This window comes from Vicugna pacos, chromosome 20, assembly GCF_048564905.1.
Source record: "Vicugna pacos chromosome 20, VicPac4, whole genome shotgun sequence".
Taxonomy (NCBI): Eukaryota; Metazoa; Chordata; class Mammalia; order Artiodactyla; family Camelidae; genus Vicugna; species Vicugna pacos.
Window position 1 is genome coordinate 41,071,790 of NC_133006.1, and position 14,438 is coordinate 41,086,227.

Consider the following 14,438-nt stretch of genomic DNA (forward strand, 5'->3'; position numbering starts at 1 on the left):
AAGTGTCCAAAACATACACCATTCTTCTCAAGAGGCTGACAGGATATTTGCTCAGTATGTTCAGGGGCCATACTACTTCCATCCCCCTCGTAAAATCTAAACCTTGACTCTGACCAGCAGGGAACATGTCATCTGAACAAATGAAACAGACTCTGTGCCGTGGCTGAACATCTCATGTTACCTAAAACTGTTGATGGTGACAGGGCAGGAGGACGGAAGAGGAGTTCAGTCTTGCTGTTTTTCACTCAGTCACCCAACAAATGTTTAAGGAGCACCTAGTAAGTAGGCACTTTGCCCACAACGATGAACAAAACTGACAGGGTCCCTTCCTGGGGGAATTGACTTCAGGCGGGAGAAACCAACATGAAACCAGTAACTTGCAATGCTAATTACAGAAAATAAGAACTCAACGTAAATTATGTTTAAGTTTCTCAAGGCTTCAGACAGACATCATATCACATTGCAAATCCTGTGTTTTCTATAAGCAACCCACTGATCTGGACAAACAAGAGACAGCAGCTCTAACTCCCCATTCAAAGCAGTCAGTCGGAACTTCAAATTTGTCTTCAGGAGAATTACTGAAATGAGATGTTTGTCAAGTGCCCAGCAAAGCTCCTGGAAAAGTAAATAAACTCCAAATAAATAAGAGCTCTCACTATCACTCTAGGAAGCTAGTTCAACAGATCATCCTAAAACATCCAGACAACATGACAGCTTCATTCCTGAAAGTTAACCCTCATAACTGGTAAGAAACAGAAGGTGATCTGTCACAGAGTATTACCATAAATCACACTTCCAGAGAATTCCCATGTTTCACAGGGCATTTTGTAGGATTTGTCGTAGGAAAGGTGGTTTGTTTCCTTTAGAAGGCAAAGAATTAGTCTGTTAAAAAAAAAAAAAGGCATAGCTCAGTGGTAGAGTGTGTGCACAAGGTCCTGGGTTCAATCCCCAGTACCACCATTTAAATAATAAATAAACCTTATTACCTGCCCCCCACCAAGAAAAACCAAACAACTGCTAATTTGAACTTTATAAAAGAAAGCAAGATGACTGTGGTGATGAGAAAATCTTTAAAAACAGATTCCTCTATAAGTGACATGATACACTTTATACAAAATCGATTGTCAGTTTTACAGTTGCTGCCCACAAGTGAGGCAAAGCTTAGTCTCCAATGAATGAAGCTAGACTACCTGGTTGCTTTCCAAAATTCTCAAGAGAACAGATTTTAAGTATATCTGAAAAGAGCTTCTACAGAAATGTGAGTCTCAGAAAATTCCCCAAAGGGTAACGTCTCTCACACATGCATGAATAGACAACCTAAAAAAGGCACTAAGTCTTTTCCAAGAGATGCTAATAGAAAAAAAATGTAAATTTATCTTAAAATGCTAAAAAGCTCGTATGAAAATCAATATTTGAGTGTCTGAATATTTGTAATATTTCTCATATAAAGTTGTTAGCTTTGCAAATAAGTGAGAACCCAACTAAATTAAAATTCAAATGTGACTACAATTTAGCCATGTTATCCAAGAAAAGTTAATAAACTTTCAATTCCTGGAGCAGGCTCCGGAGACCTTCTGTGCAGCAGTGTTGACCACAGCCGGCCTCCCCGCCGGACAGAGCGCGTTCTGACGCTGGCCCGCCACTCCCCAGCTGTGCGACCAGGCTGCATCACCCAGCCTCTCAGCCCTCTCCCTCAGCTGGGTAACAGCTGTCTCATCAGGTGTCCAAAGGACTGAGAGATCTCAGAGGGTTCGGCTGGTTCCTCCCTTCCAGGAGAGCGGAGAGGTGACCTTCCCTGCCGTCTCTGCCCTCCTCACCCCATGCACCCTCTCCCCTCTAGACAAGGCCCCCCACGTCTTCTCCAGGCAGTGACTGCTTTCCCTTGACCTCGCTCAGGCGCTCTCCCCTTTACCCTCCACGACGGCAAGCCCTCCTCCTGCAGTGACCACCACACCCACACATCCCAATTCTGTCTCCCCTTCAGGGCCCAGCTCAAACCTAAATCCTCTCAAGCCCAGCACAGTCCCTGCCTCCTCCATAAGCCCCTGCCTCTCTACCCTGGCTGCATCCAATCACCTGAGGAACTTGTTTTTTCATTCCCTGGAGGCTGGGCCCCAGCCAGGCTAGCTCTGCGAGGTGAGGCCCAGGCCTCAGCCACAGAAGAGACCTCTTCGAGCTGAGACCCTTGGGCCCATCATCCGAACTTCCCTGCAGCATTCTGTCCTTTTTGGTGTATATTTTAATGACAGACAAACTGTATTTAAACTACTAACTCTTGGAACCGGATCAGTATTTGATGTGTAGCCCTCAGGTCATCACAAGAACTGGGAGGCTGGTCAACTATTTGTTGAATGCAGAGGCAAAGAAATAGGATTCCAGTACTCCTAAAGTAGAGAATCCAAAAATATGGTTTGAAACAAAAGTCTACCAAACCTGAAAAACTGGCATGTCTGTAGCTCAGATGTTCAGTTCTTCTTGACTTACATGAACTTATATGAATGTATCAAAGAAAATACGACTTATCCCCAAAATAGAGGAAACATCATTAAAATTAAGCAGGCACAGGGCTAATCATGTCTGTGTCTCATAGATGGTCCCTCCCCCTCCCCACTCAGGGTTCCCTGGACAGACAGCGCTCCCTCCAGCCCCCATGCCTTGAATGCACGCTACTACCTCTCTCTAACTCCCCACACTCTCCATCTGGCTCTCACTACTTGTCGTGGAAATAGCTTCTATGATGAAAAGCTTCCCCTGAAGGTCAAAGTCCTAGTTCAATGTCCCTCTTCTAGGCTCCCCTAACACTTGGTAATATCAGCCCTACCACAGCACCTGCCAAAAATAAATCATTACTTCGCTGCTGTAACACAACACTGTAGATCAATTACACTTCAATAAAATAAATAAATCTTTTAAAATTTTAAAAAAAGATAAATCAGTACTTTGCTTATCTAGCTCACTCCTATCATTGTAACTCCATCATGCTGCATAATGTACAGCACTTAGGAAGTGTTCAGCGAGTGCTGAATGAATGAATGAATGAATGAGGAAAAGGTCTTCAGTTTGCTCATCTGTGAAAATGAGTGAGCTGATGTCCAAGGTCTCTTCCAGCTTCATATTCTGTCAGTGTGAAGAGTGGATAAAAACAAATGACAACTATGTATAATAACGACTTGGGTCCACATTTGGAGAATAACTTCTAAACTGTAACATCGCAAGTTGCTCATTTATACAAGATTTTCTTTACACAGAATTTTAATATTTAAGCCTAAAGACAATAAATTGCTGTTATACTGCTTGTTATGGTTGAAGAAATCTCTCCAAAAAGCATTAAGTGCTCATTAGCAATCCTAATTTTAATACATGGTAATGCATGATTTTATATAAAGAACTATGGGAACTTCATAACTATGGATAGGTGACTATTAAAGAAATTTTTACATTTTGAGGCCTAAATTGTGATAGGTGGGTACCCCCTAACTTATAGTCATTACCTAGGAGAATACTCTGCCCAGAAGAGAACGCTTATTGAAGGACCTATGAGCAAGGTCCATCCTCAGCTCTGGCCCAATTTCAGTTTCACCCTCAAATAGAGCTTTTATTAAAAACAGTCATTGCTACAAAGAAGGGGTGCCAAAGTGGAGATTAAGCTTTGGAATGTGATTTTATTTGTCTTTTAAAGCAATGATATCCAACACAGTGGTAAATTATTTCAAATAAAATAATACAAGTATTTTTTTGTGAGGACTCAGAATCAACTGGGAAGCTAACACTGACCTACTCTAGCTGCTCCTTGTACTAACAGGCGACTAGGCTACCTACATACGCTACACTTTATTTATGTACTCGGAAAGTTTTATTTGATTACAACAAAGTTAAAATCATTTAGATATGTTAATTGTATATATCAATGATTAAAATGCTTGATAATTAGACAAAACTGTATAGCGTAATAATTATTCCAACTTCATTTTCTAGATAAAAGCAAGATACAGTAAAATAATGCGGTTCCCACTGTTTTTAAACAAGCCAAAATAACATTCATGTTTTTCCTTCTAGCTCTGACAGCTTTCTCTGTTTATAACTTGCATTAATGCTGTAGTTTTCCCGAGTGCCACACACCTAATTTATACCATCGGCACTCAACAGTGTATCACATCAAGAGAAAACAGCTGTAGCTCTTTATCTATAACAATGTGCAAGTCCCTTGGTCTTGAATCCTTTGACTAATGCCAAAAGATAAATTCAAAATATTAAAAGCATTTTCAATAAACCTTAAGTAAAATTTGCCCAATGACCTAATGGCTCTGCAAGAGTAACAGAAGTATGGCTGCTCTCTAAAAAGCCTTATTTTGAGACTCACATATGTATGAGACATTAACACAAATCGAAAAGGAAGCGTACAAGGATTTTAATAAAAGCATTTTCTCTTCCAAGACTTTTTAAAAATGTCATTGCATTATAACGGGTAACATAACAAGTATAACAAGTGTATGTGGATACAAGGACCCCAGGTTACAAGAACACTAACGTGCGGTAAGGTCAGAGAAGCGTCTCCAGCCCTTAAAGTTCCTGAAGAATACGAGGCTACTTCAATATAAAGCAAGTTATCATTTAAAGACGAGATGAACTTAAATGAAACACAACCAGAACTCAGTGGTTGGAGAAAGACGGATGTGAAGGCAAACTTGTTTCTTACGTATAAAGTTAGCCCTCCTGTGTTCGAGAAAAAAAAACTGGAAGCTGTGGCTCTTCCTAATGTTGGTTATATACACAAACATTCCCCAAACCAGGCAAGTGCTCTGCAAACACAGTAACTAGAATTAGTTTAGGATTCCCCGCGCCTGGGTCCCACGTCCCAGGACCAGAACCACCAACTTTACCTACGCCGGTAACAAGGGGTTCGGAAAAGCAGGCGTCTTCAGAGGAGGGCCAGGGAAGAAAACGCAGCCAGGAAGAACTTGAGGAGAAAACTTTCCAATGTTTTGCCTGGGGTCTGAAAAGATCCCACCAGAGTCCTTAAATCCTAAAGTTCCCCGGATGAATCACCCTCGCCTCCAGCCCAGGCCACCCCAGCCTCTGAGGCCCCGTCACAAGCCTGCGGCACGCACGGCTCAAAGGTACAGAGAGACAACGACCCCACGATGGGGCCCAACGGCCCAGGACACGCGGCCGCGCCGCACTCACCAACCGCTCGCCCGGGACACCGGAGACCAGCCCGGGGTTCCAACCCTGAGCGCGGCGTCCAGCCCAACTCGGCGATGCCCTCAGAGCCGCACGGGCGGGGCCATCTTGACCAGAAAGCGGGCCTCGCGCCGAAGGACCCTCGGCGGTCGCCCTGAGAGGAGCCGGAGCGCCGGGAAGACCCAGGCCCGCGCCCCGCGCCCCCGCGTCCCCGCGCCCCGTCCCCGCGCGGCGAGCCTCCTGCAGGCAGACCACGGCCGGGACGACCGCGGAACCGGCGCTGGGAGCAGCCCGCACGGCCGTTCAGGCGGCGCCGAGGGCAGCCCAGGCGGAGAGGCGGAAGCGGAGGCGCGCGCTCGGTAACCTGGCAACGCGGAGCGACCCGGCGTCCCCGACCCTGCGCCCCGGCCCGGCCACGCGACCCGCGACGCCGCCGCCCTCCGCCCGGAGGAAGCCCAGACTCCCGGCCCGCGGCGGCCCCGCCCGCGCCGACGGCTGCTGCCCGCGGGGCCTCCGCAGCGTGGCGGCCGGCGAGCACGCCTCCCGCCGGCGCCGCCCCCTTAGCTGCCCGCAGCCCGCCTGCGCCGCCGCGCACCTGAGGCGCAGCCCACCCGGGCCGGAGCCCCCCTGGGTTGGGCCCGGGCGCAGGCCGCTACCTGGGCGGCGCCCCGCGTTCGTCTGGCTCGCGCTTCCCGCGGAGGCTGAAGTTTCGCGGGTTGAGTTAAACGCGGGCCCTCGGCGAAGAGGACCCACTGGGTTTTTTTCGTTCCAAGATGGCAGCCTCCAGCCGCGCACAGGTGCTGGACCTGTACCGGGCGATGCTGAGGGAGAGCAAGCACTTCAGCGCCTACAACTACAGGTGACCGACCGGCGGGCCCGGGAGGTGGGGGCGCGGGCTGCGGGCGTGGCCGGGGTGCGGGAGCCGCCTGGGCGCCCTGAGCGGAAGGTCCCGGCCGGCGTGGCCCGCGGGCGGCTCGGGGGTCGGCCGGGGGGCTGGCTGGGGGGCTCGCCCTTCGCCGGGTGGGAGGAGACGTCGGGTCCGGTGACGTTTCCCGTGGTCGGACACTCGGCTCTGCGAGCGCGGTCCGTGCTGTCTGTCCTTCGGTTGGACGTGAAGGTTGCAGGCGCTCTAGTCAGGACCGGTTTGTTTCACATAATAATAAGAACTTTTTCCCGGAGAATTGGAGGATTTGACAGTGGAGGTGACCGGTCGGGAGCACTTCTCCACGACAGAAGGCCCTCTGTAGCCGTCCCTTTCTTTGCCAAGGTGTCTTCATCAGCTTCCTTGGTTGCAAAGATCCGTTCTCCCCGGGGCATTGGCGATGGGGCGGGGTTTGTGAGGAGGACACTCGGATAGCGGTAAAGGTGAAACGGTCCCGCAAGTTTCCAGGAGCTGAAACGTTTATCCCGGCCTCACCAGATGGGGATCCCGCTTTTATTATCTTAGCACCAGGAGAGTGAGACTCTAAACTTTCTCATCCTTAATGTGGCACCAGCTTTTCCAGGCCTGCCCCCTTCTCCTGTTTGCTCGAGTCCGTTATTCCTACTCTATGTATCTCTTGCCTACTTCGGAGCGGCTGCTTTCTTTTCTGCTTCTGTATAATTTCTGCTCATGAATGTATGTGCCTTATGATTTTTCTCTCTGCATCCTTGTAGATTTGGTGTCTTCTACTAGCTACCGAATCCTCTGAGTTTCAGCCATATTCCCAAAGCAAGAATCTGAAAAGGCCAGATCATCTCTACACCAGGTCTCACCTTCCATGATTGACCAGCCTGTGTATTGAGTTTCCTGGGAGCAGTCTGTTACCATGAAACAGAGCTGGTTGGGTAGCTGCCGCCACACTGGGTGAACGAGCTGGCAGGCCATAGGGTGGTAGATCCATTGCTAGGTTGATTGTCAGACACTCAACCTCCCAAGGGTCCGGGAGGGTGTTGGGGGCCAGAGGCAGTGGTAGACTGCAGGAAAGCCACTCGGGGCTGTACCTAGTTGGCAGGAAGTGGAAATTACATGGCAACGTACTTAGAAAATAATGGTTCATATTATACTTTGAGTAATCCTTTTGAGCTAAATTTAGTACCTACACACAAATATATTATCCAAAGTAATCAGGTAATCATTGTACACTGTTTCCTGAAATCATGGACCTAAAGCCTGAGATTCCCACTAGTATTCTCTCCTAAAATAGATAATAAGCTTGTTGCAAAATATGTCCTTTTTATCCAGGCTGTGTCATGTGGACTCCAAAGATACCCACACCCCTCACACACACACCCCAGAACCTCTCTCTGGCATGCCCTTTAATCACTCTTGTCTTGAGTTCCTCTGCTTCCTTTGAGATTCAGCTCAGTCTGACTTTGGGAAGAAGGTGTTCCTGATTCTCTTCATTTTGCGTCCCCACCCCCATGCAGAAGGTCCTGTTACTACTGTGTGTTCTTTTTCTCCAGTGCTTCCCAAACCACTGTGCCCTGTGCCATAGCAGACCCTGCACACAGAAAGATGAGAGCTTCAGGCTCAGCGAGACACCTGCAATCAGTGGGTTTTTACAGACCTCTGTGGGACACAATTATGGAAATCGTTTTCACACACTGTGGAAGAGCTGGGCCTGGCGGGCATAAGGTGTGCACTGGACCAAAGGCATGAAGCAGAGCAGTCTGCTCAGGTCACACCGAGGGGTAGAGTCCTGCTGGAGAGTTCAGTGTGGCTCAGGGGGACAGAAAGCAAAATGAGATTGCAAAGGGCCGCTAAGGGCCGTGCTAAGGAACCTGGACTTTATTCTTAGCTGATGCGCAGCCAATAAAGAGCTTTACGCCATGGAGTGGCATGGTCGGATTTGCATCTTAGGGAGATCACTCTGGCAACAAGTGATGTAGAAGGTGATGGTGAGGTCTACAAGGAAACCAAATGAAGAGCTGGTTACAACAGTGCTGAGGAGACATTAGGGCAGGAATAGTGGAAGACGGAGAAAAAAGGTATATTTGATTACTAACTAGAAGGTAAAATTGCCAGACCTTGACAAATAATTGGATTCAGGAATAAAGAAAATGAGAATCCAAGCAGAGTCTAGAATGACATCCAGGTTACTAGGTAAACGAGGCACAGAGGTCAAGTGTAAAAGTTGTACCATTAACTGACTTAAGAAATAGAGAAATAGCTCGGCTTATGGAGAGAAGACTTTTGAGTTCATTTTTGGAGCATCTTGAGTGAATGTCACCTGGGAGCCCCAGCAAAGGCAGTTATTCAAGGAATCTGAAGCTCAGAGGAGTGTTCAGGGTGGAAATGTCATCACCACACTCTTGCCGCGTGACCCTGGGCAAATCACTTCACCTCTCTGTTCTTCAGTTCCTTAATGTATAAAATGGAGGTAGTGATTTATCTATCTCACAGTAATGAGGTTTAAGTCAGTTAATACCTATCAAGTGCTTAGAATTGTGCCTGGCAGAGTAGGCAATCAGTAAATAGAATTATTATCGTAAGTGAAATTTAAATCTTAATGTTAGGTAAAATTTCCAAGAAGAGTATTTAGGGCAGTGGTTCTCAGTCATGGGCAATTTTATCTGACAAAGTCTGGGGACATTTTTGGTTGTCACAACTTGGAGGGGAGGATGCCACTGGCATCTAGAAGTTAGAGGCCGGGGAGAATGCAAAGCCCAGGATGGTCCACCACAGAAAGGACCAACTGGCCAAAATGTCAGTCATGCTAGGACTGAGAAATCCTAGTTTATGGTGAGAAAGTTAGTGAGCCTAGGACACTCCCCCTAGAGAATATCAAATTTTGAGGAATTCGCTGAAGAGGAATTAGCTGAAGAGTCTGAGTGACAGATGGGAGTGTGGATACCCCGGAGCAGAGGGGGGGAGGAGTGAGAACCCTGCGCTGTGAGCACAGCTCTAGGCTTGGTCGCCACGAGGGGAGGACACGCCCCTCCCCATCAGTGAAGGAGGTGAAGACAAGTGGGAATGTAAGACTTGGAATGTAAGACGGAAGAGGAAGGCTAGGAGACTGGCGATGCCTGACGGTCTGTTTCTGGATAAAGTGGGAGAGAAGCGAACGTCGAGTGTTTTTGTATTTATTGCACGATTCACACCGTTAGTTGTTGGTCCACTTGTCTAACTTTTGGTCCTTGAAGGCGGGCGTTCTGTCTTTATCTCTGCATTCCTAGTGCTTAGCACAGAACCTGCCTACTACATGCTTAGAAGTATTTGTTGTTGAAAAGCATGAAGAAACTGAATTCAGAGGTAATTTTTGTCAGCCATTCCCGCCTACTGATTAAAAATATATTGTCATAAAATGGGATAAAAGGTGAAAATAATGCCCAAATATTTACCCAATTGAGTGTCAGAACTCCATAATTCCTTATTAGATGGTTGAGTCTTTATGACACTTGTTGTCCACTGAGCGTTGTGTTGGGAGCTGCAGATCAGAAGGAGCCGCCCTCACTGCAGAGTGCGGAGCCCCACCGCAGTGGTGCGCCAAGTGCAGGGGGGAGGGCTGCAGGCGGCGCTGGCCTCCCCAGCTGCCTTGAGGGTGGATCTCCTTAGGAATGCTTTTGGCTACGAGGAACAGGAAACCTGCACAGGGGCTAAGTGTAGGGGTCATTCTTGCAGGGAAAAGGCCCAGAGGCACGAAGCAGCTAGGTGACGTTGGGGTGCCTATGCCTGATGGCCGCAAACGCTGTTGAAGCTCCAAATATCATGCCCTTATCAAGGTCGGAAAAAGAAGAGCAGCCCCAGCCGGGCCGGGTGGGCCTTCTTTTCCTGGGGACAGGGTACGGCGCTCGCCTGGAAGCTTTCATGCAGACCCCTGGTCGTAGCGCGCGTGGGCGGGAAGCTGTTACATGTCTGCCACCAGCTGAGCCAGAGCTGGGGAGTTAGGGTGTGGCTCACCCAGCGTCTGCAGGGAGGGTGACAAAGAGAAAAGCCCCGGAAAGACTGCTGGGTCAGCCAGCATCTGGCGTCTGACGCACGTGGAGGTGCACATCGCAAGGCCCTGGGGACGTGGGAACCAGGGCAGGAAACTGCGGCAGAGCCTTGGGTCGGAGCTCCGTCCCCGATGACCTCGCTCGTGCGGGGTCAAACAGCCAGCTGGCAGTCAGACGGGTCCGAGAGGTGACGCGTAGAAAGGGTGCGCGGGGGACGGTGGGAACTAGAAAGCTTTTCCACAGCTCCACACGCTTCAGTAGAAACTTCTTCCACCACATGCATCCTCTGGCTTGGGCCCCAGAAGTTTTACAAACATCAACGGAGATACTTATTTCCACAGTTTTCTTTTCTTTTCTTTTCTTTTCTTTTTTTTTTTTTCTGGCTGCAGCAGCCTGTTAAGCCCATTGAAGTCTCCCTGGTTTCATGGCTGGTAAAATTCCTGACTGTTGATAGCTGTCGGCTCTGAGTTCCTGGGCACTGCACAGCTGAGCGCAGCCCTGTTGGAGTCTCTGATTGCTGCCTAATGAATGGACTGAACAGTGGCTCCATTTAGAAGTCTGTTCTCTTTCTGAACTGGAAGCTGAGGACCTGGAACCATGAGCTTGGGGAGGATTCAGGACCTGGATGGAGTGTTTCCTTCACATATTTCTGTGTTTGCTGTTGCAAATCTTTTCACGTTGGCTCCCTCTTTTGCCCCGTGTGCCCCTGATTGATTTAAGAATGCTCAGGTGAATAGTCCAGCCCAGTGTGGACAGTGTTAATGCCAAGCCCCCTCCCCTTTCTAGAACAGGACAGCTGCGCTGGACACCTAAGTGCCGAGCATTGCTTCACCTAGAACAAACAGACGATCAGTCTGTGCCTGCTGTTTCTTGAAAACCGAGAGCACATGTGTCACTGCACTAGGGCCTGGGTCGGTGGAACCCAGGTGGGAGATGGCCCTGCTGCTGTAGGACTGGTGTGACTGGGCGCGTGAAGTGTGCATACCAGCTCAGCTGCTGAAACTCACAGAGGAAACATGCAGTTTGACGTGATGCCAAACACTGCAGATTTGTCAAATGTCATGGCAGGAGAGACACTTGTCATGATTTGTCAGTCACATGTAGTATCGCAGAGATCTTATAGAAGTGACATGGTGATGATGGTTTCCTTCCTCTAGTCCTAACTTCCACTTCAGTTTTAACTTTTTACATCTCTTCTCCTTTAGAAACTTAAAATCCTTAAATACGTTCTTCACTTTAATAAATGTAACTCCAGCCTCCCTACCAGGAAAATCTTTGCTTTGTTCCCAGACTAAAACCTGCCTTTAATCAGAAGTTGCTGATGTGTGAGAAATTCCATCCTCTTATTCTTTCTCACCTTTTATCCCTTGACTCAATTCCAAGCTGCGCATACGTGTCACCTGGAACAGCTGTCAGGCTGGTGAGCATAAAATGTTGCGTTCTGCTCCCTAGCATTCACAACAAGATGATTAGGACTTTTTTCCCCCAGTGAAAAGTTTTTCCTCTTTTTAAGTCATGAAATGCCTATATACGTTGTAGGGATACAGAGAAACCATAAAATTCTATAATAAGAAACCAAATAAGAGATTTGCCCACGATGAAACGTGGAATAAATCATACCTCTCCGTGAAAACTGTTTTAACTTTTCTATTACAGGCCACGCAAGAACACAGAGAAGGAGGGGAGGAATAGAAAAGGATAACTGTTAAATTTTCTAAGTTCTTCCCAATTTAAGTCTTAAATATGCTCTGCATTTATACCAGGGGGCTCACAGATGGCCTGTGGGACTGTCAGAGAACCGCTGTTGCCTGACCCCTCCCTTCTGCAGGCCCCACAACTGGAGGCAGTTCACTTGTGCTGAAGAAAAAGTTTCTTAGACTGCTGAAAGATGGGTTGTTCATATCATTCACTATGCTGGGAATTCCCTACCCCCTCAGTTATTTTTCCTCTTATGGTTGCTAAGTTCTGCCATGTTGAGTGATAATGGTTTTGAAAAACAAGTAAAAATTGTATGATTAACTTAGAGAAGATCACATAAGATATTCAGCAGCCTAAGTTTAAAGTGTTAGAAAAATTACTAGATCAATGTCATTACTGATTTATTGAGTTTTGTTTGTAGTGTTTCCAAACTGCACTTATTCTGTTGATACTTCACTTTGGCCCCTACAGCATTTTTAAAACTTATAAGAATGCATACAGTAAAATGCAATAAAATGAAATAATTGTTATAATTTAAAAATAATAAATGAGAGAATCAGGGCAAAGAGAAAATAAAGGTAGAGAATATAACAAAGCGAGGAGTAGAGTTAGAGCACAAAATGTAATTACGAGCCAGTAGGGCTTCCTTAAAGTAGCTTTAAATTATTCTGTATTGCAGTCGGGTAATACTTTTTTTTTAATGCCAAATGTACTTACAAAACATTGTTAGGAAATTGCTGTAATGAGCATTATAGGAAATTGACTGCCTCTTACGGTTTCACATCAGTAGCTGTGTGCCTGCTTTGTTGTGGATGAAAGGTCCTTCACATCCTGTTACTTCTCCTCTATGACCCCTTTCCTGACACTCCGAATCCCTCTTCATCAGGTGGTAGACTTTTACAGATGTCTTGGCATTAATTTTCTCAATTAACTCGTACCTAGCCAATTGAGGAAAATTCTAACCTTTAGAAACCAAATTGTGATAAAATTAGATAAATTACATGAACCAAGATGTGAATTCCCAGATTTAGCAAGAGTCAGCTAAATCAAGGTGGGTCCTCTTGGCTTTTGTGTGGATTAATAAGAGGAAAGCCTTGAATGGGTTTCCTTCACCTGATCTCTGCCACCCCTGTTTTTAAGAAGCAGATTTTAAATTGTCAACATTGAGACATAATAATGTATCACTGTGACATTTTGATTATCTCTTTGGTTTCATAGCAACTCATTTACTGGCGTTGTATTGGGAAGAATAATACTTTTTTTTACCTCAGATATTTAGGGATTAAAAGCAGACAGCTCAAGAAATGATCTTTCTTGACAAATAACGGATAAAAGAAAGTCACATGACCTGATGCTAGAACCTGCCCCTTGTTTTCTTTTCCCCCTTATTTCTTTCCTTGCCGGTGTGATCCCTGAAGGAATTGCTTTAAGTGTTGTTTTCAGTATTATGAACGAGAAGCATCGGCCAGGTGATCTTGATTAGGAAAGATTCCTGGCCTTTGAATCAGAAAACCTTGGTCCAAGTTTGAGGTCAGCCAGCTGTCAGCTCTGTGACCCTGGTGCATTTACTCCTGGTACATCATCCGTAAACAGACAATGCTAGAGTTGCAGAACTTTCTGGTACTCTAAGATCCCCTCCACAGATACAGGGAAATTACTTACAACACAGTTATCTCTTATGCTGGTAGACCAAGTGCCAAATCTTTGAAATTTGTAGAAGCTAGTAGTCATTTAATCAACTTGGTTACACTTGTTGAACCACATTCTGTACCAGGTATTTATTAGCAATCCAAAGAACTCTGTCACTGTAAGATGTGGTTTTGATAGATGAGGTTGGTTTGAGTCTTCACTCAGCAAACATTGACTAGGTACCTGCCATATGCTCCTTGCTGGAAATAGACAAACAACATGATCTTTTCCCAAGAGAGGTTTGTGGTTCAGTGCACAGACTAATACACTCACTGAGGGTTTTACAGAGACCCAGGGCCATGAATTGAACAACGTCTTGTGGGAGCAGATGGGAGGGGCAGCCCAGCCTGCCCTGGAAGGGAATTGGGCTAAGAAAGCGGTGGTGGCTGACCTGTAAAGTTTCAGTAGAGATTTCCTGGTAACTGGAGGCAGAGGGACAGGTGCAAAAAACAGTGTAGTTGGTGTTTTGTGTAAGGAGCTACCAGCAGTTTGGTTTCCCTGCTGGGGGACGATGGGAGCAGGTGAGGGTGAGGGATGAGGTAGGTGGGGCCACAGAGACAGCCTTGTGTGCCGTGCCCAAATGCCAGACGTGGTCTCCGCAGTGGGAAGCCTCGTGAGCATTTTAAGCAAGACTATGGATAATTCCTTTTAGCCAGATCACCTCACGCGGAGAAGAGACTAAAGACATGAAGGCCAGTTCGAGTTGATTGCACTAGTTGGGTTTATCAAAATGATGGTGAAGGCCTGGCTGCAGGAGTGGTCATGGCAGTGGAGGGAAGGGGTGGCTCTGAGATCCACTGAGAAAGAGAATGAGCCGGTCTTAGAGGTCGGTTGAGTACGTTGGATTAGAGGAAATGACCTGACCTTGGGTCAGGAGAATATAGTTGGAAGAAGTCTTTCCACATGAAACATCGCATGGCGGGGACAGTGCTTCCAGGTGTGAGGAAGACCTC

General features: G+C 47.0%; 1 protein-coding gene and 1 long non-coding RNA gene across 4 annotated transcripts in view; one reads left to right on the forward strand and one right to left on the reverse strand.

The window, feature by feature from the left end:
- The window catches only part of LOC140687832 (uncharacterized), a 40,278-nt gene extending 34,898 nt beyond the window's left edge, over window positions 1-5,380 (reverse strand). For both annotated transcript variants that reach the window (XR_012062450.1, XR_012062449.1), the window contains exon 1: window positions 5,185-5,380. This is a non-coding gene — a long non-coding RNA (uncharacterized lncRNA). The remainder of the gene's footprint in view (window positions 1-5,184) is intronic.
- Window positions 5,381-5,503: 123 nt separating this feature from the next.
- The window catches only part of LYRM4 (LYR motif containing 4), a 106,909-nt gene continuing 97,974 nt past the window's right edge, over window positions 5,504-14,438 (forward strand). Inside the window, exon 1 of one of the 2 annotated variants that reach the window (XM_072945738.1) lies at window positions 5,504-6,040. In XM_072945738.1, coding sequence (XP_072801839.1) covers window positions 5,955-6,040 — 86 coding nt within the window. In that variant the 5' untranslated portion in view covers window positions 5,504-5,954. The remainder of the gene's footprint in view (window positions 6,041-14,438) is intronic. The other variant, XM_072945739.1, reaches the window with a different exon arrangement.